The 27,337-nt window shown below is 39.9% G+C and overlaps 1 protein-coding gene across 1 annotated transcript in view; it reads left to right on the top strand.

Annotated features, from left to right (window-relative positions):
• Positions 1-24,193, top strand: part of TRDN (triadin) — a 255,364-nt gene extending 231,171 nt beyond the window's left edge. The window contains exons 26-27 of the mRNA XM_069974192.1: positions 22,209-22,271; positions 24,099-24,193. Of these exons, the coding sequence (XP_069830293.1) occupies positions 22,209-22,271; positions 24,099-24,193 (158 nt within the window). The remainder of the gene's footprint in view (positions 1-22,208; positions 22,272-24,098) is intronic.
• The last annotated feature ends 3,144 nt before the right edge of the window (positions 24,194-27,337 follow it).

Here is a 27,337-nt window from a genome sequence, read left to right on the forward strand (position 1 = left end):
TTGTGTGAATATAGCCATAGGCTGTATCCTTGTTTTCTTGGACTCCGTAGGGCTGCATACAACTTTTTCAGCCACCGGTAATCAAATGGTATTTGAGTATGATTGAGTTGTTCTCATCTCTATTACCAAATACTATACAGAAAGAAAAAAATAAGAACATTCAGCTTTTTTTGAAAAAATGAAGTAGCTAGGTGCATGCACTTTTTGGTACGGGAACAGAACACTCAGGTCCCTCGTGATCATGGGTGGTCCGACTGCTGGGACTCCTGAGAATAGGGCTAACTTTAAAAATTGCAAACCCTTAATAAAGGGATGTTAAAAAAAAAATATGACTGACAGGGGATGATAGACAGTGTTAAGTTTGAGAGTAGCCTGAGCTGTATCTAAGTGGTGTTTGTTTCTTGTATTTACATAAGATTTAATATGTGGTAAACCAAGGGGAGCATCGAAGGGGATAGAAAGTGTTTGATGACTAGGAAAATTGTCCCACATGTTGTTACTTTCAGGTTGGTGCAAAGCTTTCTATTAGACCTTCCAATGCACCATGGGTTGGCACAGTGAAGAAGGGTGGCACAGCTAGCCTATAGATCACAGGTGTCAAACTCAAGCCTTCCAGTTTTTACAAATCTACAATTCCCATCATGCCTGGACAGCCAAAGCTATAGATGGTACCAATTTCCCAAAGCATACCCTGTATAGTGTCATTTTCCATAAAGTCTAGGGTACCACTAATGTTAAGTTTGCAGAAGATGAGCCAGACACAGAGATAGGTGTAATGTAACAAGATTGTTAGAATCTTGGAGAAATGGAGGCATAGTACTTTTAATACAACTGGTTTCCTTTCAGCAGATATCTTGAAATAACAGTGTCCACTGCATTGAGCTGCATTGCCTGCTGCGGGGTGAAGGACCTTTGGCTTGGCAAAGACAAAATCTCTAGGTCTGGTCTGAAACCCTAAAACTCTTGTTGCTGTCTTTGCCCTTTGAAATGTATTTAGAATGGACTAGGAATGATACTCTGCGAAGTAGAATTTGTTACCAGTCCATGCTGTACCTCCATATGCTCTTGATATGTCAGAAACCAATAAAAAAATGAATGGCTTGCGGTACCAAAATGGGAAATAGTAAGGTTATGTGTGCTACCCTCTGCCATGCTCTTGAGGCCTAAGGAATGGTTCAAAAGACATGCAGGTTTTTTTTAGATGTAAATCCAGGGCTACCGGAGAATCACATCCAAAACTGCTGTCACTGCAGGATGGGGATTATTATATTAAGATTCTAAAATAATATATAAAAATATGTATTTTTTTGTAAAGAATAGTTATCTAGCTATCAAGAGAGAACGGCTGATCAATGCCACTAAAATCTGCTTTATATTTGACATGTTTGCACGGATTTATGCACTCACTTTATTTTAGAATTAAACTAATAATAATCACATATTACTTTACATAACTTTTTGAGACAGAAGTCTCTTCTTCTAATCAGTCTAATGAAGGATGAATCTAATAACCATGAGACGTTCATTAGATCCATTAAGTTCTCTCTTCTGTTGATTGAATTAATTTGAATGTAATGAAGATGAAACATGCCAAAAAAATTCCGACAAGAATCAACAGGACTCTTCGAACTAACGAAATTCTGGGAAGATACTCGGATGCTTTATCTAGATGGCTGTTAGAAAAGAAATCAATAGGGAAAAAATTAAACTTATCAAAACTGTGAAATTTGATCCGATGTCCCCTGCAAGTACTCAAAGGTCATCATCCACAAATCTACTTTCACATATCTATTTATTATTGGGAAAGCAAAGTCGGAATCAAGTTTTCTATGAAGGTTAGACTTCTCTGAGGCAGTTTGATGCCTCATTCATCTCCTAACCAGGTGTCTTTAACTGACTTTTGCAAACTAACAGAGCAATTAGCATTCAGGACTTAAACCATATAGATAAGTCTGCCATCGTTGGGGAACTAAGAAAAGCATCATCCCCTACTATGTTCTCCAAAACATTATTTCTCCACAAACAAGCTTAACCAGTTAAAATCAAGGACCTACACGAGACACCAACTTCACCTGACCTGGACTATTGTGATTGCCTTACTTTCCGAAATGTCTAAAGTCTCCTTAAGGAGAAAATGGAATGTGGAATTTCCAAACTCTTTGGGGGACATTTATTAAGTCCGACGTTTTTTACGCCGGACTTAAAAATGTCCCCGCATCTCCGGTGATACAGGGATTTATGTAGAGGCGGATGCCTCTACATAAATCCCGTGCGCTCCGGTCCGCACGGCAGAAAACCTACGCCAGATGAGGACTGGAGTAGGTTTTAAGCGTATCTTTTGGGGGAATGGATGGTGAATCGTGGGGACTCTAAGTCCACACCCTCCGTTCCGCCCCCTTCACCCCCCTCCCCACCCCCCGGCGTACCCGGCGGAAAGTGCCGATTTGCAAATATTTTATTTGCAAATCGGCCATTTGCGAATAAAATAATGTGCAAATCGGCATAGTCCATAGTCAGATAGACTTGGACAATCCTTCAGTCTTTCCCACTCACCTTAAGATGGTCAAAAAATAGAGAGGGCTGCACTAATGGTGTATAAGAAACTTCTCTGAGGCATGCCCTGATGGGGTATTAGGCATAGTGGAGTTGAGGTGCAGATGGAAAAGCTAGATGAATAAACACATGATTTCCATTGCAAGTCTAGGACCTATGGCATTTGGGGCTGGGCCTAGTTTTCTATTTGTCTATAGGACCTATACCTTAACTCTGCAGATTGGATATTGCAGAAAAGCAAAACTAAGAGTACTACAAGAATTAGATACTCATAGACAGCTACCAGTGGGAAACCCATTCCAGAAAGTACAGACTGTGAACTGAATGTCACATTCTACAGTGGCTTAAAGAGTCACTGTCGTATTTTTTTTTTTTGCAGAAATCAATAGTCCAGGCGATTTTAAGAAACTTTGTAATTGGGTTTATTAGCCAAATCTGCCATTATCTGCATGTAAAAAGCCTTTTCCCAGGTCCCCCCCTCCTTCCTCTTTTTCATCCACTCCAAAAAATCTGAAAATTGTGACTTGTTGCAGGAGTCGTACCCTGTCTGCTCTAGGGAGAGGGGAGGGGGGAGGAGGAAGGAGGGAGTTAGCCGGCAGCAGAAAGCAGATAACAGAGGATTACAGGCACGGAGCTGGGTGACAGCTGTAATCTGAGCTCAGACAGGTCACTGGTGATGGTCAGTAGAGATATCCCGTGAGGGATTTGTAGATTAACTCTTTGTTGTCCTGTTTTGGTCTTTTCTTTAGCTCTCTCCATAGGAGAACAATGAAGACAGGGGGGAGAGCTTCAGACTGCTTTTTCATGATAAAAATGCATTTTTCGGATAATAAACCCAATTACAAAGTTTCTCAAAATCGCCTGGACTATTGATTTCTGCAAAAAAAAAATTCACGACAGTGACACTTTAAGCAAAGTAATGAAGAGTGGGACACAATTTCACACTATTGCATTGGCTCGGGGATGACCCCTGCTCCAATCATCTACCACTAACGTGTTGGAATTATTGCCAAAGACTTTTGATTGGCCAGTGAGCCATTAAAGACAGACTGTTCAGCTCCTTCTGACTCTTCTGCAGTAGTGTGTGGCACTTAACCCCTTAACCAATCAACTAATATTCTATACCATCAGAAGTATGTTGTAGAATGTTTTACTTTCTTGCTGCTCTTCCCAGAATTATATCTCTCTGCACCACACAGAGCTACAGGAACTTTTTTCCCCTTTGCATTAGGTTACTGAATTAGCCTTTTCCTACTATTCATTGTGTGCACAGACTATTTTGTGCGGCCGCAATTCAGTGAGTTGTGGCTGCACAAAATGAACATGTGAGTTTTTTGTGATGCTGTAGAGAACAAGAGAGTATACAGAGTATATACAGTGCGGCCGGTGTTCCATAGAAACAAATGCAGCTGGCCACTGTCAATAAACAATCTGCAACAACGGCCGTTGTTTTATGTTGTATGAACGTGGCCTCACCTTGTATTTCCTCTTTTCCACTTTCTCTGCCATATATTATTTTCTGCCCTCAGCTTATTGAGCAGATAAAATACCAACAGTTGAATATGAAATGCATTTTTTAATACTTTTGTTTTTCTACCAGCAATTACCTAACACATTGTTAGTTACTACCGTGCCAGATTGCCATTATCTCCACATGTGCTTCTTAAAATACTGAAAAAGCTTTACCGCCTGTACTTAAGAGCATACATAAGGCATAGCACAGTGTAAATGTTTTGTCCAGAGTGTTTCTTTTAAAATTCTAAACATATGCTGACAGATATAGGGATTACGGTATATTGATATAAGGATTGGTGTCTGGCATTCATGGAACTTTTACAGATGATAGAGTATGCTCTTTCAAACACAGTACTCGAAAGTACTTGATACTTGACTAAAACTGAAAGAGTCCTCACCGCATGGCTTTAATCAGCCAATAAATCTGTTGAAAAGTGGCTGGGAGAGCAAAGATGTTGGCTGCTTTCATAGTACTAATTGGCCATTTGCATCAGGATTAGGGATGGTCTGAAACTGCCGAGGTTCGGGTTCGTATGAACCCGAACGCTCGGCATCAGATTCCCGCTGTCTGCCCGCTCCGTGCAGCGGGTGGATACAGCAGGAGGACCGCCTGGAAAACTGGGATACAGCCTATGGCTATGGCTGTATCCCAGTTTTCCAGGCGGTCCTCCCGCTGTATCCACCCTCTCCACGGAGAGGGCAGACAGCAGGAATCATTGCCGAGCGTTCGGGTTCGTATGAACCCAAACCCGAACTCGGTTCGGACCATCCCTAATCAGGATACCTGGGTGTATAGAGACCCAATTAACCTGATGCTCCTTTGAGTTCTGTTAGCTGAGAGGAAGAGCTGCTGGAGCAGGGGCAACAAGTGTAGGGCTTAGTGTGGTTAGGTTCTGGCGATTAGCTTAAAAAATCATCCAATAGTGCTTTTCTAAATAATTAGTCAGTTAGTTTGACTGAAAAATAAATTGTATTGTATACATTACACCAGTATTACACAGAATAGTGATACTGACAAACAGCTAGTAATAGTCAGTAATCCATAACTACCCAAAAGTTCTTTTTAGGACTAGAAAAAAAAAATCATCTGCCGTACAGTATTGTACCAGTATTATAAAGTCTAACCGGCCTGGTGTTGCTTGAGAAAGGAGGAGTGGCGTGACTACGCCAGCTACAGGCCTCTCCTTCATAACGGAGGTCTCAGCCTAAGAGACACTGGAAGACCAGCAGCGCTGATGCAAGGCGTGAAGACGGGACTCCCTTAAAGTGTCCGCACTCGGGGTGGTGTGAGTTTATGTGCACTGAATAAGTTTTGTTATATTTTTTGTCGAAATTTTGAGTCATGAAGGAAAAGTAAAATGTAAAAGAAAATGAATGAACAGTGCTTTACCGTGTCTGGTTTATACATTCATGTGACAGTCACTGGTGAACAGTGAGTATACACCTTTGTATAGTGTGCTACACTTTATGTGATAGGAGTATGCAGTAGGAGTATACACAGTAATCCACAACTGCCCCAAAGTTCTTTTTAGGACTACTGTTATTCCTGTCTGGAAAAAAAAAATCATCTGCCATTCAGTAGAGTAACAGTATATGCCTCTGTATACTGTGCTACACTTTGCATCTATGGTTGTCGAAGATGACAGGAACTAAGGTGAGAGATGGACCAGCTTTTAACCCTTTGAGGACCAAGCCCAAAATGACCCAGTGGATCGCACAAATTTTCATTTTTGCGCTTTAGTTTTTTCCTCCTCCCCTTCTAAGAGCTCTAGCACTTTCATTTTTCTATTTACATGGCCATGTAAGAGAATACTTTGTAATGGCACCTTTCATTTTACAATAGTATATTGTATATCATTCTATAATAGACAGAACCCCCAAAATATTATTTATGAAAATATAAATTGGTAAAATTGTAAAAAAAAAAAAAATGCCAGGAATCAATATAAGCTCCCCCACTGTGCCAGTTCTATTGCCCTGGTGTAACCATAACTTTCTATGGTTTTCTTGTTCATTAGACGGCTGCTGCCCACCATTAACCCCTTAAACATTGCGCTCTTGCCACTGTCCGATTGGAAGCCCTGCAGTGTGACTGCAGAGTATCGAGTTATTTTCTCTGATTGACGGAGGTCTCATACTTACCTCCATGCAGTCATATCAGCGATCTTATCATAGAGTCTGCCCAATGAGATGAGCGCAGATAACACTAATCAGTGCTATGCATGGGCATAGCATTGACCACTGTAAGCAATCTAATGATTGAATGAAATATGAATATTTAATATGTGTAATTGTCCTATTTAGTAAAATATAAAAATATTATTCCCATACGGTGAATGACATAAACAAAAGAAGAGCAAAATAAAGCAAGGATTGCAGATTTTTTTTTTGTCCTATTATCTATGAGAAAAAAATAATAAAAACCAGATCAAAAATTCCCATCTACACAAATATTATAATAAAAACTTGTGGTGCCCCAAGACATACGACACAAAAAAAATCTATGTAGATTAAAACAAAACATTAATTAAATTGACTTTGATTTCTTTTCTTTCACTTTGCATTTTGTTACATAGTTACATAGTAAGACTATGTTCACACTGCGTATGAATCCGTCCGTAGATCGTACGCCGTGAAACTACATGGGAAAAATAGACACGCGGCAGGATGCGTACTAACCGCGAACATATGCCCGCAGTACAGTTATGCTTCCCTAGCTTGTTTCGAAGCGATCTGAGGCAGGTCATTTACTTGGAAATCTTCGCCAAGCCCCGTAAACCACACAGAACCTTTTGAATCGAAAAATCAAGTTCAATTTGGCTGAAATAAGTACTTCGTACGGGACCGCATGGAAATCCACGGCCGTGAGTTTCAACATTTCCGTCCTCAAACAATGGTCTTGTTCATTTTTCACGGCGTCGTATACAATCCGGCCATAAGCTCATACGTAGTGTGCACTGTGCGGGCATATATCGTATACTTTCAAGCGAACGCATCAACCTCAAAACTACGTGCGTATATTTGCGGTTCGCACTACGAGCGGAAAGATACGTAGTGTGAACATAGCCTAAATATGGTAAAAAAAGACCATTTATCCAAAAAGAGTCCATCAAGTTCAACTTATAATAATCTAGAGGAAGATAAAAACTCTTAAAAGGTAGATGACAATTCCCCCATCACAGGGAGAAAACTTTCTTTCTTACTCCAAAAAGGCAATCAATATGTTACTATGTTACTATGTAAAATAAATCCCTGGATTAATGTCCCTATCACATGTATTCTAGTGATCATAACTTATAATGTTATATTTATCAAGAAAAGCATCCAGGCCTCCCTTAAACTTATTTAATGAATCATTATACTGTGGCAGAGAGTTATATATTCTCACTGCCCTTACAGTAAAGAATCCATGCCTGTGCTGGTGGTGAACCTTTTTTGCTCTAGATGTAGAGGATGCTCACTTGTCATGGTTACAGGGCTAGGTGTAAAAAGATCATTAGAAAGATCTCTGTTCTGTATATTTGTACATTGTGATCTTATCGTCCCTAAAACATTGTTTTTCAATACTAAATAAGCTCAAGCTTGATAATCAGTCTTGGTACTGTAGCCCACCCATTTCACTTAAAAACTCCTCTAACTCTGCTGTGTTGTAAGATATTTTTTATTAACACACTAACACTCCAGTTTTTCATCTCTTATAAAACCCTCAAAACACTTTACCCAAGATAGATGTTAGACTTACAGGCCTATAGTCTCCAAGATCACTTTTTGAACCCTTCTTGAATATTAGTACCACATTAGCTGTGCGCCCGTCTTGTGGAACAATCCTTCTTTTTATAGAATCTTCAAATATTAGGAATAAGGGTCTGTCTAGCACAATACTTAATTGCTGCAAAACACAGGGGTGGATGTCATCTGGGCCTGGTGATTTTAAGGCAGTGCCACACTTCTTGTTGGGTTAGGCAGGTGAAATTTAATAAATGATTTATATTATCCATTATAACTAGATTATATTATCCCTATAACTAGTAGCATTACTATTTTAGATAGTAATCCTATTTTGCAGCATTTTTTACATAATTTTCTCCCTGAATAGTGCTCTATCGAAGCAAAGCTTGAATAAAATCACTTGGTGACAAATGTTAGTATATTATTGTGTTCCCTGAATCATTTGCTAGCTTTATAATTTAGCAGATTTCAGCAGTTTTATCATACAAAATATTGATTTCAGATCTAGGAATGATATATTCGAAAGGTCTTTTACTATAACAATATTTTATGCTTAATTAAATCCTGCATACAGTATTTATCAATTCTAAACTAGTCCAAGCATAAAAAGTCAGCAGTCTAGCTATCATTCATTGGCATAGTCGGGAAAATTCAGCTAACAGTTCAGTCTGCAGTCTTCTTGATATCAAGCTAATTTAGTAATGCTTATGACAGTATTTCATTTTTTTTAAGGAAACAAAATAACCAGTAAATCATACTTTAGGCCAATCCAGAATTCCCCCAAGTATATTAACATTCAATAATAAAGGATACATTATTTTTTAAATTCAGTGCAAAATAGGATAATTTTTTTCACCTATGCAACTTTTTAGCTCCCCAAAAAACTTTTTAAAAGGAGTGTTAAAGGACAGATTTTTTGCAAAGTGCTGGGGAGGTGGAGGTAAAGAAATAACATGGACTTACCTTCTTCACTCCAGCACTGATGTTGGTATCTCACAGCTCTGCTCCCTGGACCCCAGACACTTTCTGGTAAAACTGGGCACCTGGGACTTTATATTTCAGGCCCGCTCAGCCAGTCAGCAGTGCGGGAGCCTTGGTCTCTTACTGGTTAAGTGCACCAGGCACATCACATCCCAGGTCCCCTCTCTAACCAGGAAGCGTCTGGGGACTGGGGGACCAGAGCTGCGGGATTTGGGCTCTGGAGTAGGGGAGGTGAGTCCATGTTATTTCTTTCATCCTCCCTAGCACTCTGCCAAAAATCACCCCAGTCTTAGAATTCTCCTAAAGAGTGCGTTCACACCTACAGGATCCGCAGCAGATCCGCAGCAGATCTGCAGCAGATTTGACAGTGCAGATTTGATGCTGTTTTCAGTTATTAAAATGACATCTGCTGCGGATCCGCTGCAGATCCGCAGCAGAAAATCAGCTGCGGATCCGGTAAGTGTAAACGTACCCTTAAGCTTCAGATATTCTCCAGACCAAGGAACATGCCCCATGTGTGGTGTAGTAATCCCTGCTCATTACTGACACCCATTATCAAGTGCAGCTGTGTCTTCTTTACCCCTTTAATAAAACACTGTGTCCTTGACGCTTTGTTAGGACCGGTTCTCATTGAATAGATCACCATTAGGAGCACTGCTGCGTCATCCAACCCACCCCTTCTAATGATAATCAATGGAGGGCAAGGGATGAGGAGGTTTGGGACAGTTAGTTTTGTCAATATTTAAAACACAAAATTGTATTACTTTGACAATAATATTAAGCAAGCATTAAAATGCTGCCTTACTGGATTTAAGCATCTTTCAACGCTCGAGTGTTCTACTTAAGTAACAAACCCCATTGAAATCAATGGGAGATTTGAGCATGTAATCATCAGGTGCCCCCTGCTTAGCAGAGCAAAAAGTGCCTGAATAACCTATAGCATTTGTCGTTATAATTTTTGTTTGGGATGTTTAAAAATATAAAAATAAAATCCTCTATAATTATATTAAAAAAGAACCTTTTGATTTATGAAAAAAAGAAATATTACTGTGGTTTACCAACCAATAAAATGTGGGAACCACTTAATCGCCCTGTGCTAAAACTGCTTACTCACTTAGGACTGAAACACTACGGTCAATAAGAAGTTAAAAACTGATTAATTATAAAAAGTATATTGGAAATATTTTAAAAAAATTCACTATACAATGAATAAGCTCTATGTTCTTTTTACCCCATTTAACATTGGGGGTATAAATGCACCTGTTATTGCTGAGGTTTCGGCTGCAGGAATGTCCTGAAGACAGCGTCCGTTGCTATGCAATGTGTGTGCTGTTTGTTATTCACTGAATCACTTTTGCCACTAGTGCTTATCAGTAGCATTTGCCGTCTCTTCTTTGTTTCTATTCAATCTTTTTGCTTGTGAAATTTGGTCTTCCTTTATTTTTCTCGGACACTTTCGCCTGCACAGTCTACATGTCATCCTTATCTGTACCAAACAAGAGGTTGTTTTGATAATACTTGCCAAATTAGTTGTTCTCCTAAATCTCTCGCATGGCATAAATACTCTAGAGGTAGAATCAAACAAGCCAGTAATAAAAGTCATTTAAAAACATTTTTTCTGTAGTGTGTTGTGTCAGGCTGTGAATTAAAATCAGAAAGGATGCAATCCTCACTTAAACATAGTACAAGAGAAAATACAGACTCCATAACCCAACGCTCAAAAGGAAAAACGATCTGAGAAACATATTGAGAAGCCAACTGTGCAATCAGGAGCAAGCAGCGTGTTTACTCATCTCTTCATTAACTGGGATGCTTCAGAATGTGAGCTGCGAATATACCGCTGAGGATGCTCACATCTCCAGACATGACATGACTTCCCGATTGCCTCCAGGTTCCATTGGTTTACATAGATTTCTATAGCCTGTATTAGTTATTGAGGCATTCACTGAAGAAATTCATCACATTGCAGATTGAAATGGAAGGTGAACCATTAGTAAATGACCTGACACCACTGAAAATTATTTCTAGTGCAACATATGTCACATACCTCGGTGAATAGTAGAGACACACAAATGGAAAGTGGGAATGCAAAATGAAAAAGTAGGAAAGAGTATAAAAGAGGAAAAAAGTATTTTTAAATTGTCTGGAAAGTTATACAGATCTGTAAATTAATTCAATTTAAAAGACTCAAGTTCAGTTTTTACAGTACTTATCAGCTGATGTATGTGCTGCATAAAATGGTGTATTCTCTCCAGTCTGACACAGTTCTTTCTGCTACCACCTCTGTCCATGCCGAGAACTGTCCTGCTCGGGACAGTACCTGACATGGATACAGGTTGGATCATCAAGACATATAGCTTTCTCCATCCCTCCAGAGCAGTGGTGTAGCTACCATAAAGGCAGGGTAGGAAGCTTATATGGGGCCCATGGGGGAGGGGGGCCCGGGGATGCACAGGAAAGATAAGAGCCGGCCTGTGTCCTTCTGCTTAACGCCTTATTGACCCAAAGTTCATTTACATGCTGCAACACAAAAAAGTGTAAAAAGAAGAAGAGAAGAAGATCTCTGCTTCAATACTCTGATAACCCCTGACCTCTGATCTCTGAAGCTTCTGCAGAGGTCAGAGGTTATCAGTGCACCAGCCATCTCCTTCTCTTCTGCTTTTAACCCTTTTTTGTGCTGCAGCATGTAAGTGAGGCTTGTGTCACTTAAACATTTCAGTGCATAAAGGGTTAGGCAGAAAGTAGTCTCCTACACCTATGTATTTAACCATAACAGCTCCTAATGGGCCCTTTTAGTTAAATGCAGTGGACCAACAGAGCAAGCGTGTCAGTTGTGCGTGGGAAGTTTTGCTATGGTGCCCCATGAATCCGAGCTACACCCCTGGCTCAGAGCTATTATCCACTAAATCAGGCAGATATCACCCTGTGTAATAGAGATAGTGATCATCCGGGGAGCCGATCATCAGATGATCACTGTCTTGAAACATTTTTTAAAATCAATTCTTATAGTTGCTAGTTATTCTTCATGTACACACACATTATTATGAACTTTCACCTAAAACCATAGTGACGCTTCGCAATGGTTTTGTCATGAATGTAAACCCTGTCCAGATGTCCTGCTGTGGCCAAAGTACATAATAAAGTTGGATCTGCTACTTATGTCCTTGCTCTGTGAGGTAACATGCAGAGCTATATACATTTCCTAGGAAAAATGCTTTGCTGTCTATGACTTCCCCTGGCAAAATCAGCTCTTCGAATAGGTGCCAGGAGCATTTTGAAAGGGTTGTCTCTGATGAGGCAACACTACTAAACAAATGCAGTAGAGTAAAGAATATCTACATTAAACTGTGAGCGTTAGGCATCATGTACATGGCTGAGCCATGAGCTTTGGGCCTGTATGACAGTTCATGGATACTCTATTAGTGTTGAGCAGAGAGGCTGAACTGTTCGGGTTCGGCAACTTTCTCTGAACCGGAATGCTCGGCAATTAACTCCCTGTGGCTGCAAAAGTTGGATGCAGCCGTATGACCATGACCATGACTATGGCCATGAACACAACATCTTTTTTTGACCATTTGACGGCCTTTTTTTTTGGACAGCCATCCTTGTGTTCACAAATAACGGCTGTTATTTCAAAGGGTGTGGTATAGTGGCTGTTGTTTTGAAACAATGACTGACATCCAAAAACACGGCCGTCAAACAGCCAAAAAATGACGTTGTGTGGTTGGAGTCTTTAGCTGTAATAAGTCAACCTCTCCGCTTAAGGCTTGTATCTTTGACTCCATATTATGTATAAGAAAGATACTGTGTCCTCTGCTGTAAACATATTTTCATAATAATAATAATAATAATAATAGTAAACCTCCATACTGGACAACATATGGATACTCCATTGCCGCTCTATACAACTGTGAGTTTGTGCAAGTCCAAGTACAATTATGTGTCAAAAATATTTACTGCACCTCATGCAGCCTTAGTAAAGAGTCAAAGTGTCAAGATTTGAAGTGACCATGTTTCTTACTTTCATTTGGCCACTATTTTACTGCTAAACACCTCAAGCCTTCACTTTAGCATTCCAAATGTATATAACTTGGTAATGAAATGTTAAATATATGTTATCTACATTTTAAGTAACACATTTGTATGCAGCCTGGATGTTTGGAGCAGGGTGTGAGACTTAATGATTAGTTAAAATGCAGGTAATTAGAATGCAGCGTCACTTGATAGAGCACAGGCTTGTCAAACATTTTAAAAAGCTCCATTTGGTGATAATAATCCTTGTCAAAGATATCTTACCTGTTTCCTTTTCCTTCTGTTATGCTAAGCCCTTGAGGCTAATTATGGGGCACTTTATGTACCATAGAGTAAACTTAAGTAAAGTTAATAAAAACACCCAGGTCATGACGCATGGTGTTTTTTTAGGTCAAAAAAACTGCAGCCAGACGTTAGCTGAGAGTAAATTGGGAAAAATGAGATGCCACATCTACATGAGGTTTTTTTTGCTATGGTGTTTTTTTATACTTCAATAGGGGGGGTAAAAACGCCAGAAATATATATATATTTTTTTACCCCATTTCTTCTTTAGAAATTCTGGAATCACATGGTAAACAATCAACATGACTGGATTCAAAATAAAAAGGGGTAAAATGCCAGAGATGATAAAAAAAAAGGCTATGAGAAAATGACAAACACAAACAAACTCTGCTGCTGTTAGACTAGATTTTTTTCTTCGGGGAAAAAGCCATTAAAAACACCAAATATGCATTGCCATTTCTCCACAGGAACATTAGTGTTTTTCCCCATAGACGTCTGTTGTTTTGAGTCTAAAATAACGGACGTCATTTATCTGTCTAGCTTAGTGCAATGACGGCGCATTGCACATTATTCTAGTTTGGGGCTACTAATTGGCCTTTGGATGTGTCTTAAAGGGGTTCTCCGGGCAAAGTTTATTTTTAATATGTTATTACAAAAGAAAAGTTATACATATCCCTAATATACACTATTTATGGGAAATGCACATATGGTGCTATTTTCCCTCAACTTAGGAGATCAGGCAGGCTCACTTCCTGTAAAAAAAAAGGTGACGTCACGTCTCAAGTGCCGGGTCCAGCAGGGGGCGCATGTATGCATCTATATAGATGTATTTCCCTCTCTGTGCTGGCTGATACTGACCCCGCTGTGGAGTCCCCTCCCCCCAACTAGCTCACCCTGCCGCCTGGTCAGCGTTCCCCCAACTAGCTCTGAGCCCACCCGGTCTCTGCAGGAGCGCTGACCCGCTGCTCGTTCCTGGCAGGGTGAGCGCTTCTGTACCTGCCCACCCAGCCGCCCATGCTCTGATCCGCCCGGTCGCGGTGCTGTGAGTGTTCCTGCCCCTCCGTATGCATCAACCTGTCCCCCTCTCAGATACCCACAGCGCAGGAGCGGGCGTCCGGGTGAGGCACAGTGGGGCACAGAGGCTGTCCTCGCTTCGCCTCAGCGCTCACCCGCTCCTGCTCCTGCGCTGTGGGTATCTGAGACGGGGACAGGTTGATGCATACGGAGGTGCAGGAACATTCACAGCACCACGACCGGGCGGCAGGTCAGCGCTCCTGCAAGGGACCGGTCAGATCAGAGCACGGGCGGCTGGATGGGGAGGTACAGGAATGCTCACCCTGCCAGGAACGAGCGGCGGGTCAGCGCTCCTGCACAGGACGGATGGGCTCAGAGTTATATGGGGGAATGCTGACCGGGCGGCAGGGTGAGTTAGTTGGGGGGAGGGGCCTCCACAGCGGGGTCAGTATCAGCCAGCACAGAGAGGGAGATACATCTATATAGATGCATACATGCGCCCCCTGCTGGACCCGGCACTTGAGATGTGACGTCACCTTTTTTTACAGGAAGTGAGCCTGCCTGACCTCCTAAGTTGAGGGAAAATAGCACCATATGTGCATTTCCCATAAATAGTGTATATTAGGGATTTTTATAACTTTTCTTTTGTAATAACATTAAAAAATAAATTTTGTCCGGAGTACCCCTTTAATTTAAAAGTCCATTGAATTTAATAGTAATAACGGAGAAAGAACGGTGAAAAAAGAAAAACTGTGTGTGAACAACTAATAAAAACGTCTGCTGTTTGCAAAAAGATGTCCAAAAATAATTGTCATGATCCTTATTTTGACGTCCGTGGCAATAACGTCCGTTAGTCAATACATTGTGTGCATTGGATGTCCGTCTTTCCATTGATTGCAATGCACTGCAGTTAAATCGTCTGTGGCAATAAAGTCCGTTAGTCAATACATTGTGTGCATTGGATGTCCGTCTTTCCATTGATTGCAATGCACTCAGTTAAATTGCGGAAAAAACGGATGTTATTTTAAATTGCAAAAGCCGCCGCTTTTTCTCTATTCTTGACGTGTGAACATGGCCATATATATTAAAAGGTGTTATCATGAAAAGAGAGAAAAAACAGGGGAGCGCCTTCTGGTGCAATTTGTGTTTTCAGGGTGCAATTATTAACTGGTGCAGTTGCAAGTGCACTCACCTTTTTGTGTTGTGCAAAATATAGGCACAACACTATATCACGCTTGTAGAATACACCGCAGCCGGTATCACAGGGAGCATCACAGCTAACAGAATGTTAGCAGGAGAATCCAGCAAGAAATATAGGAATTGTCTGGGACCGACAAAACCTCCAAAGCGCACCGTTGAGTAAAATGGCGCCGGTGTCATAGGGTTTCTCCGGAAATCGGCATCACACGGAGGATTCATAACAAAGTAAAAATCGATTTATTTAAGGCAACGCGTTTTGGCTTGTTTGGCAATGGAGAAAGGCTTGTCCGTTGCCAAACAAGCCGAAACACGTTGCCTTAAATGAATCCATTTTTACTTTGTTATTAATCCACCGTGCGATGCCGATTTCCGGAGAAACCTTATGACACCTGCTCCATTTCACTCAAGGGAGCGCTTTGGAGGTTTTGTCGGTCCCAGACAATTCCTATATTTCTTGAAGGTGTTATCATCACATAGGAAACGCCTGCTAAGCCAATCACTACTCTTATGGTGACTGACCTCAGCCAGGAAGTGGATATAAATGGGGACCCACCAGGGACACTGCCGGACAACCCATTTAATCATAATCCTTGGAATCTCTGGAGTTCTAAGTTAATCCCCATTAGCCAGTGAGGCATCTTCCCATTTTCGAACACATGTACAACTAACAAGATCTCAATTCTGTTTTCTTTCTTCTCATAAAAGTAAGTCTGTAAAATCAGACTACAGAACTTTTGACAACTTTTCCAATTATCTGAGAATGCTAGACATAACAAGATAAAGTTAATTATCAAGTAAACTTAAAATAGTCGAATAGCTAAATTTAGGAATGGACTATTAGGTAAAGCTACATTTTCCCTGCATAGTCAGAGAATTATTTACAGCTCATGCTGCCCTAAACAGTGAGAATGAATTTGCTCCCTTTAAAGAGACTCTGTCGATAGGTTTATGGTGTCCTATTTAAGAGAAGCATAAACTAGTGAAAAAAAGATGAACAGAATGATGTATCACTTACACTGTTCTGTACAGCTGATCCAGAGATATCCTCCTGAATAACATAGACAATAAGTAGTCCTCTCCATTATGTGCATGAGCTCAGTAGTCCATATTATTCATGAGAAGCAAACAACTCCGCCCACCAGCTGTTTATTGGCAGTTATATATCCATGATGTCTAAAGGCAGCAAACTTCAATCAGCAGCTGGAGGGCAGGGGGATTGATTGGGGCAAGAATCCTATTCTACTGCATATTAGGAGAACGGCTAAACAGAATAATGTAAGTTATACACAGATCTGTTCAGCATTTCTGTCACTAATTTATGCTGCCCTAGTTTAAGGTAACATAAACCTAATGACAGATTCCCTTTAACTACTCTCAATTGTTAAAGTGAAACTATCTGCTGCAATTCATATTTCAAATTGCTTGCAGCCTCTTTGACTCTTTGTACCAGAGAATAAAAGCATTTACACGACAGGTATATATGACAGGTACTCAATAGATAATGGAGGAATGAGAAAACTGCACTCACCGACACTTGTGACAACTTCTTTTATTTCTTAAGTGCGGACATCATGGAGCAGACGCCAGCTGGGTGCTCGGTGAGTGCAGTTTTCTCATTTCTCCATTATCTATTGTGTACTACAGAGACTGTACAAATAACTAGCACCGCCGAACACCCCCCCCCCCATTCATTACCTGGTTGCCTTTCAGGTTCGGCTCTAGGCTGTAGTGTCGGCTACTTTTTGCTGTGCTGTTGATATATGACACGTACTATGTTTCTCCTTGAACCAGGGAACCTGAATTAAAGCTGAAAGATTCCCCATAAACATACATGTACTGTATGTTATAATATCAGGAAAGAAGTATGTGTGGCCTACTGACAGCCAGTGGCATTGGAGATAACTACTTACCTTCCAAACAGAAGTCTTAGTATAAAGTGGCTGATGTCAATGCCAAATGCCAGAGCTTTGGGGGAATGGAGATACCTGGTGGATGTTTAGCCTCTGCCCATCAATGAGGCCTCTGAAATAACCCTGCCAGTTAAATAAATTGTCTTGTTGGAGTTTTGCTTAAAATATATACCAATAGTTATCCTGCATGCAAATGCTATGGGTGGAAAGCACTGCAAACAGTGGTACAGGTAAACTTTGTAAGTGCAAAATATGTTATATCTGAACGTAATCAGTATATTAATGTGTTTTTTTTAATGTTAGAGGGGTTACCTGAGGAGCAGAAAAGGTCCTACCTGCTCTGCTTCTCGACACTTCAATTCCACCCTCTGGATATCATGGAAGGTATACTTCTGAGATTGATAGAAGGAGGAATTGGAGTGCTAGGGAGAAGAACAGGACCACTAAAATGCCTAAACTCCACACAGATCCCCAAATTAGTTGAAACAGAGGTCATTGACCAGGGCAGTATGGAGCCTTCTAGGGGATGTTGGGGTGACATTGGTCCAGTGCTGGTGACAAAAGTGATGACAAAAGTTGGAACGTGTGATGCAGTGAAGAGACATGTCATGGGAAAAGTTAGTCTGCAAACAAGCTGGGGATTAGTCACCTTACTTGGAATAGACAACAGTCCATCATTCTAGACAAGACTTGACTGTCAATCAAGAAGGGACAAGGAGGCACGGCAGTCTGTGGCACTTCAAAGGCCTGGCAACTCCACTTTAACACTTGGCTTTGGATAAAACAGAACTTTTCTATTTTTTGAAGCACAGACAGCTCCATTAGAGGTACCATAGGTTTTGTTGTCATAATAGCTGTATTAGTGTCTGCAGTTCGAAGCCTGACCTTCAATTGAGAGATTCCCTTTAAACATCTCAAAAAAATAATAGATTATACATAAGTAGTCATTTTTCCAAGGCAGAGTGTCCTTTACATTCACAAAAATCCTAAAGGGGTGAATATGTACAATTACTGTAGGCTATGTTCACACTACGTATATGACCGGCACCGTATGGGATCCCAGCCGGAACGTATACTATGTATATAAGCTCCGGCCGGGATCCCATAGCAGTAAAGGCAGTGTTCCACACCGTACAAAGTGCGCCCGTTGTTGCCGATGGCCGTACTTTTACGTAGTGTAAACATAGCCTTAGGTTACATTGCAGTTGCATTGTGGTATTTCACAGCCTCATATTATTTTTTCTAATAGTAAGGTATATAGGAACTTTGTTGCAGTATTAGAACCTGCAATGCAATTGCAATCAAACCTGTGTGTTTTCACTCCACAGTAAGAACAGTATTGTACAACTATTCATTAACCAAGCACAGAAAAAAAGTTTTCAATTAACCCTTACATACTTTTTTTTTAATTCACCGCAGGGCAAGCTAAGAAAAAGTATTAAGAAAAAAGAAACAGCTGATGTTAAACATCTAGCTAACACATCCTAGCAGGTGGTGTAATTGGAGTTCTGCTTTAATGCTCTGAAAGTCTTTTAAAAAAGCAGCTTGGTTTCTGATATCCCAGCGGTGCCTAGAATGTGCCCAAATGTTCATGCTCCTTAGTAGCTGACATTGGAGGTGTCCTTGTGTTTTTTCACACACATATGAACACCAAGTGGCATCACAGTTTGATCACTGTCTTTCCTGTTTACAACATAAGGTGAAATCAAAGTAAAAATAATTAAGAAAACCTTCTGGATATGTCCCTGGGAATGGGCCAGTGCCAGTAAATGGCTTAAGTGTTTGTTTTTTTTTTCTTTGCTGTATATGAATATGTGCAAAGTTTTCTGTTCTATATATGTATAAAACATAAGACAATTTAAATGCGGCTAAATATCATGTTATTTTTAATACAATTAAAAGATCACCACTAGGCTATGTCCAAATGTTTGGGTTCAGCGACATTATCCAAACCTAAAATTGATTCCCCACAGATGCAAAAGTTGGATGCCACAACATTGCAGCTACCAGTAATCAAATCCTTCAGGTTGGGATAATATTACTGAACCCAAGCATTTTGACAGGTTCTCTCAACACTAATAATTAAAAAAAAAGTAAAAAAAAATTCCTTATTTTAAAAATAGTGGTTAAAGAGTAAACATGAGGGAACCTCCAACACGCTAGGGTTTGTCTGAACTCAAGTGTGCAGCAAAGCAGCAGTAGATTAAAAAAGGAAACGCTGAAACTCTACTTTATTCATGTAAATGAGGCTAAACAGTAACTCCAGAAAGGAGCCCATCAACAAGAGTGGTACTGTTTTTTTAGGTACAAAAAAAGACAATGTGGGAACATAACCTAAGGCACACACCATTATGTTGTCATGAGCTGGGCTGCATGCTTGGCTACCATCACTGCCACAGGACGCGCCCGGCCTGTTAAATGCGGCAATGCCAGTTCTGGTAACCGGCTGCATCGTTCCCCGGCCGGGTGGTCAGCTTATGGTGTGTGTTGTAATGCTTACTGGCAGCTGCCAGTCAGCTTGAATTATGTTCAGGAGGTTGAAGTCTCAGGCCCCAATCAGTTCTGGGGTTGGGACTTCAACTCCCATAGACCTGTGTTTTCTCCTTCCTCGTTGCCTGTGATAAAGTCTCATACCCTGAGTTTCCTCTTGACCTAGCAATTGTTCCTGACTTGAATTTTTGGTTCCCTTACTTTCTGGCTTTTGACAATTTGACTAACCCTTGGATTACATTTTTTGTACCGTGCAGACCACTAGTTGCCAACCCGGACCTCTGACCTTGTTTATTTGTGTTTGTTTGTCTTGTCTATGTTTAGTGTCACATCTTCATGGGCTAGGTCCTGTTGACAAGTTGTCTGCTGTTGTCCAGGGCAGCGAGGTAATTAGGCAGGGACAACAGGACGGGTGTCAGTGCTAGGGCATCAACTGTCCAGTTTCGTCCAGTTTCCTAGCCCTAACAAATGTCCATTTTCATTGGGCAGACATCATTTAACAACAAATAGCCATTTTTTTTTATAACAACAGCTGTTATTAAAACAATAACAGATGTAATAAAAAGAAGGCCTTTATTTGTCATCAAATATTGGTCATCCAATAAAAATGGCCATCTTTTTTACCTAGTGGCCTAGCAATTGTGATTAAAACTACTGCTTTTGCCCTAGTTTTTTATGTTCACGTGAGGTCCACAATGTTCATATCTTGCATCTGCACTCCCATTTCCTCCTATTTGCAATGCAGTGGTAATTTCTTGGCACCAATGAACAGCTGGACCATATAGAAAAGCTTATATCAAATGGTTATTTTTACCCAGAGTTTTGCGTTAAATTAAACAGGTACACATTTCTTGATGTCCAAAGCCATGCTTTGTCTGGGATCAGGCTATTGATCTGTTGAAAAGCATTATTAACTTTTTACCTCCTAAATCACGTGTGTAAGAAGTAGTGAAAAATGTCTTGCTTTTAGTGCAATAATGCACTTTCAGTGAATATATTACTGACCATAAACCTGTCTTCTGATCATTTATTTCTTTTACCCAATAAGCATTTTAGTTGTCTTGTGTAAATAATCTAAAGCTGTTTAACAATAATTATTTCATCCTAAATTTACCCAGTTGGGAATATATGGCCGGAAATGAAGCCTTTGTATCTCCCTCTTTTTTTTCCCCATTGACCAAATAACAAGTTCAGAGGAACCAAGTAAATTAATGGTAACAACAAATAAGCTCATGATTTTAATTTATTTTAATTTTATAGTTTACATAGTTTAGGGTATATGCACACTACAGAAATAACAACTATGGCTGGAACATCAAGCGGGAGCGCAGGGGGACAAGTGGTGGAATCTTCTGCAACTTATACACATGATTTTCGTAGTGTGCATATACCCGGTCTGAGAACAAATATGACCAACATAGACAGGTGAAATTAAACATACCAGATACAAAGTATGTAAAAAGAGAAATACATTCTAGTAAATAAAATATGTACAGAAACATAGCATACATTTCAAAATCACTGGATATAAAAAAGATCCTAAAAGTATATACTAAAGGGAAGAGAAGAATGGAACCTGCCGCTATGTTCCTTCTGCGCATGGGGCCAGATACAGTACACTGAAATGTGTTTGAGACAGTCATCCGAAATTGCAATGTTTTAAGAAGAGATGAGTGAACTGGTTCGGCGGGTATGGGATCCGGGTCGGATTTTCCCAAAAGTACGAGTGTTGTCGGATTCGGATTTTTGGAAGTCCACTCCGAATTATTTATTTATTTTTTATCTTGCTTTCAAAAATGGCAGCCGCCGTTTTAGAAAGCAGGAAGTGTTCCAGGCGGTAAAAGCGCTTTCCCATGATGCCCGGGACACTTCCAACCAACAGGGATGTTGCACTAGCCCACCCCCTGTGTCACATCGGTATAGCTTTAAGAGGAGCGGCCTCCATGTTCACTACTGCTGCTCCTGTACTGGCCTCAAATGACTATTGCTGGACCTCCACTGGCCTCCAATGACTACTGCTGCTCCTTCATTGCATTTGTGACCTTTTTCCTGCATAGACCCTGTAATGATGACTTTCCTGCATAGACCCTGTAATGGTGAATATTGAAGTCTAAAAAAAATAAATAAATAAAATTGACTTTGAGATATTGAAACGATAATGATGTTACTGACATGTAGAGCCCTAAATACAACCAAATACACTACTCCCGTATCATATAGATGCTTTAAACTATGACTTCCGAAGAAATCCGAAATCCGGTCGAACCGAACTTTTTTTAAAAATCCGGAAGTCGGGTCAGAACAAACTTTTGAAAAGTTCGCTCATCTCTAGTTATAAGGGTTATCCACTCAAAGAACTTGTGAATTTTTAACAACTTTAATAACAATGGCAAAAGTTCAGTGTTTCTTTAAAAATTATTATAAGCGACCTAACAGACTTTTCTCTATTCATGTCATAAAACAATACCTCCCCCTTATCCATGTAATTCCATTTTATTGCAGTGAAAGAAGAACTTAAGAAAAAAGCTCCAGAGAAGAAAGAAGTTCAAGAGCCAAAGAAAGCAGGTAGAATGCATAACAATGAGTGTCCATTCAAAATTTGAGGTTCGATGCAGCCTTAGAGAGTCAATGAAAACGTGGACACAGTCTATGGCTATGTTAACACGCTGTCAAAATGATGGACACAATTTGTTGTTAAATGACAGTACAAAAAAACGGCCCTTATTTTGACGGTGTGTGAATATCCCCTACTTCCTAGGGCTGCATCCAACTTCTTCAGCCACTGGTGATCAAATGCTGAACGATTGGACTTATCTCTAATAACAATGGTTACCTGACTTCTATCAGATCATTCCAAAACTCATGTCACTTTGGAGCTTTAAACATTGTATCTAAGATCAAAACTCAACAAGGAGAGAAAATATTTTGTTGTGAGTGGCCTGTATGGCTGTCACTTTCCTTTTAGGGTACAAACCCACTTGACGTATTTGCTGCGTGAATCAGTCTTAAAAATAAGCAGGCAAAACGCAGGTTGGCTTTATACAATTGTTCTGCGTTAAAATACGCAATTGCGTATTTTTGAAGCGTGAAGCTTGTTGTTAGCAAAGCAGCAGTTGTTAACAACCTGTGCGAAAAACGCATGTAGCTTCATGCTTCAAAAATACGCAATTGCGTATTTTAACACAGAACAATTGTATAAAGCCAACCTGCGTTTTGCCTGCTTATTTTTAAGACTGATTCACGCAGCAAATACGTCAAGTGGGTTTGTACCCTAAAGGTAGATTTAATTCTGAAGAAATGGAGGTTTACAACCTTTAAAAAGGTTCTAGTATGAAATCAGAGACTCCAAAAATTGTTTTTCCAATGTGGGTATAAATTGCGAGAAAAAATGTAAGATTATTCCATAGTATACCTGCCGCATAGCCAAAAAGCTGCATAGACTGAACAAGCTATATTTGAGACTACGTTTGGAGCATTTTCTAGTAGTAAACAGCTTATTTTGGGGGCACAATATTGTGACATGCTATTCCATCATAAAATAGGACACACTGTATGCAGCCATTAAGCAGACAGAATGTAGTCATTTGTAGAGTTCCACTTTATTCATCCTACATTTCAGGTGCTGGGAGTGGGGTTCTTTCTGAATCAAGAGAACTTCTGTCTTTTACCTTTTTTTATTATAAAAATAATGTAAAATTTCCAGGTGACCTTAAAGGGGTTGTCCAATGTTCGACAACTTTTATTACTGAATACTGCTGCTGTTGTACAGAAAACATAAAAGAGCCTGTGCTTTAATAACTTTATTACACTGACCTGACCAAGCAGCTGAAACCATATTGTTCGTGTGGTGGTAAATTACTGGGGGGTTTTCTTTTATTTATTTTTTTTTAGTAGATGCTAAAATAAATTATTATAATACTATTATGCTATTTAGTTGCAAACAGTAAGCCAACATACTAGACAAGAAAATGACAGCTACATTGTATCTTTTCAGCTAATGAGGCATAGCTAATATTGGAGCACAGTAGAAGCTGTAGCAGAAAGGGCAGCATGAAATGGAGAAGAGCAGGGGTAGCTACCTTTTTTGGGGTCCAACACTACAAGGCAACAAGGCTAGCCAGTGTGCCATCCACAAGGTAGCTATAAGCCCATTCTCTCCTCCATGTCCTGCTACCCTTATGGCTACAACTTCAACTGAGCTCCAATATCAGCTCCGTCTACAGGGGCAGGGCTAAAACCTGCCCCACCCACCCGATGACTCCAGCTGTTATCATGTTCAGTGGAAGGAACAGGAAACGTGAAACAGTTTACCGTAAAAATCCCCCACAACCCCTTTAAGTTAAATAATTATATGGCCTACATTTATATAATTGTAATTTCACTCTATTGCAGTGAAAGAAGAACTAAAGAAAAAAGCTCCAGAGAAGAAGGCAGTTCAAGAGGCAAAGAAAACAGGTATTAAATCCAGCAAGGGGAAATATATATGAACCCGAACCTCGGTGGGTTCGGACCTTCCTTAAGATATATATATATATATATATATATATATATATATATATATATTTTTTTTTAACTACAAATTTAGCCTCCAACAGGGAACCTTTAACATCATTCATGAAAAGCAGGACATGGAGAAAGTGTTCTGCTGCAGTTTGGCACCACCTCTCTGTTTAGCACCTCCCTCTCTCTCTCTCTGTGACTGTTTATGTCAGAACAGGTAAAGGAACACATAGGTGACGCAGAGACATGTGCAGCCCTGACGCTGTCCCATGCCCACTGTCCCTGCCTATTTGCTTCAATGTGTTCTAGGCCACACTGGACAACTCGGAACCATGCCCTACACTTACATAGGTTGAACAGGAGACAAATACGAGACAAATTTAAGACTAATATGAGACATGGACAAATATACACAATGGCAAGCTAGGGTCAAAACAGGAGGGGCAGATATTAGTACAAAGTTGCTAGGCAATAATGAAAGTCAATGAAAAAAAAAAGAGATAAAAAAAAGAGGACAAAAATACAGACCAAGGCAGGAGACAAACACGTAGTCTGGGACTCATGCTTAGGCTGAGTTCACACTATGTATATTTGAGGCTGTATTTGGTCCTCATGTCAGGTCCTCATAGCAACCAAAACCAGGAGTGGATTAAAAACACAGAAAGGCTCTGTCTGGCTGATGAAACCTATTACAGAGTTTCTTAAAATCGCTTTAGACTACTGATTTCTACAATTAAAAAAAAAATGACAGTTACACTTTAAGGTTGGGTTCACACACTGTATATTTCAGGCAGTATTTGGTCCTCAAGTCAGGTCCTCATAGCAACCAAAACCAGGAGTGGATTGAAAACACAGAAAGGCTCTGTTCACACAATGTTGAAATTGAGTGGATGGCCGTCATATAACGGTAAATAACTGCCATCATTTCAATATAACAGCCGTTGTTTTAAAATAACAGCAAAAATTTGCCATTAAATGGCGGCCATCCACTCAATTACAACATTATGTGAACATAGCCTTTCTGTGTTTTCAATCCACTCCTGGTTTTGGTTGCTATACAGCCTCACAAATACAGCCTCAAATATACATAGTGTGAACCCAGCCTTTAAAGCTGCATTACAATAGTGCGGCATTATAAGTTTACAGTCATAACATTACGGAAAGGTATGGTTAGTTTATGTGGTATGTAATAATTGCTGGGGTCTGCAGCTCCATACATAGTACACAGTTGACAGGTTCCCCTTAATGTAAAAACATTGATTGGAGCCCAGCAATTCGGAATAAAAATTATTCTTTATTGGCAATCCATTAAACCATGACATCAAAATTGTGCAAAAAAATGTGTAAAATAAGTTTCTGACATAAGAGAGAGAGAGAGAGAGTGTGTGTTTTGGTTTAAGAGCTCACAGTTTTTTAAAATTGTGACTTGGTTTAAGAGCATTGCTTTGGTTTAAGAGCTCCCTGTACTGGGTGGGAGCACGGGTGGAGGAGGGGCATGGTCTTTATAGCGGGGTCTACAGCCCTGTACTCTGACCCAGGAAGTCTCCCCCACTTCAGGCTGAGGCTTACATCAGGGGACAGGACTGTGGAGGTGATCTCTCCATAGCTGTAACGCCTCTCTCCCCAGACAGAGTGCTGCATGTATGTGCCCACATCTGCCCTGCTTATTCCTTCATGCTCCCTGCAGTCTCTGTCAGCCCTTGTGTTTCCCATCCTCTCCATTACTGTACAGTAACTTATAATATCACATATTCTGCTGTTTCTGAATGTTTTTTTTTCATTTGTTTTACATATTATTCAGAATAATAAATCATTATTTTAGGGTGTAGAACCAATTGTCTGCATATCAGTGATTTCTTATGGGAAAATTAGCGTTGGTTTAAGAGGGGATTTGGATTACAAGCACCGACCCAGAACGAATTATGCTCGTAATCCAAGGCACCACTGTATATATATTACTCTTTATAATTTAATTCCTTTGAAAATGTGTTATCCAAAGTTCCCTTTAGGCTATGTTCACACCCTGTTAAAATGATGACCATTTTTATTGGACAGCCTTCATTTAATGACAAGTAATGGCTGTTATATATATATATATGATAATGGCTGTTGTTATAAAATAATAGAGGCTATTTGCTATTATTGAGGGGTGTCCAAAAAATGGCCATTATTTTAACAGGGTGTGAACATAGCCTCAATGTGAAAAGACATACAGTACATAAACATGGAGAATGTGTCAAATTGTTTCATTGTTTGAACTGAGATGAATGAAAGCAATTTGTAACTTTTACAAAACTTAGTTGACCTGTGCATAATATCATAAATTGTATTTTTATTTTATTTAATATTTTTAATTTTAACTATTTCAGTAAAGGCTATAGAAAAGGAAAAGCCGATCCCTGAAATAAAGAAAGAGAAAAAAACAGGTAAGATATCTTTACTATAGTACATTATGCAGAGTAAGGCTATGTTCACACAACGTCTTTTCATCTCAGTTTAAAATAACGTCCGTCAGTTTGAGTCTAAAATAACGGACGTTATTTAGCAGCCTGACCTCCCCTTAGTGCACTAACGGGTGTTTGTACATTATACTAGTTTGGATTTACTAATTGGACTTTGGATGTGGCTTAATTGAAAAGTCCATCATTGAATTTAATAGTTAAAACGGAGACAGAACGGTGACAAAAGGAAAACTGTGTGTGAACTAGACGTTTGCAAAAGACGTCTGAAAATAATGATCATGTTCATTATTTTGACACCCGCGGAAAAACGTCGTTATTCAATACGCTGTGTGCATTGGACGTCCATCTTCCCATTGACTTCAATGCATTGCTTTGCAGACAGTTAAATCTTGTCAAAAACGGACGTTATTTTAAACATTAAAATTGGCCGCCTTTTTAATATTTTTGACGTTGTGTGAACATAGCCATAGCGTAATGGTATTTCCCTGAAACTGGCAGAATTCCGTGCCCTCCCATAGACTGCCTGTATGACACAGAGAGTTCTGCCAAGGAATTCCGCCAGTTTTACTCTGTGTGAACTGGCCCTAAGTCTCAATAATGTTTCTGTTCTCTGACTGTAACATTTTTTTGTAAATTGTTATGGGGGATGCCCTTTTGCTTAAACCTATT

The sequence above is a fragment of the Dendropsophus ebraccatus genome, chromosome 6, assembly GCF_027789765.1.
Source record: "Dendropsophus ebraccatus isolate aDenEbr1 chromosome 6, aDenEbr1.pat, whole genome shotgun sequence".
Lineage (NCBI taxonomy): Eukaryota > Metazoa > Chordata > Amphibia > Anura > Hylidae > Dendropsophus > Dendropsophus ebraccatus.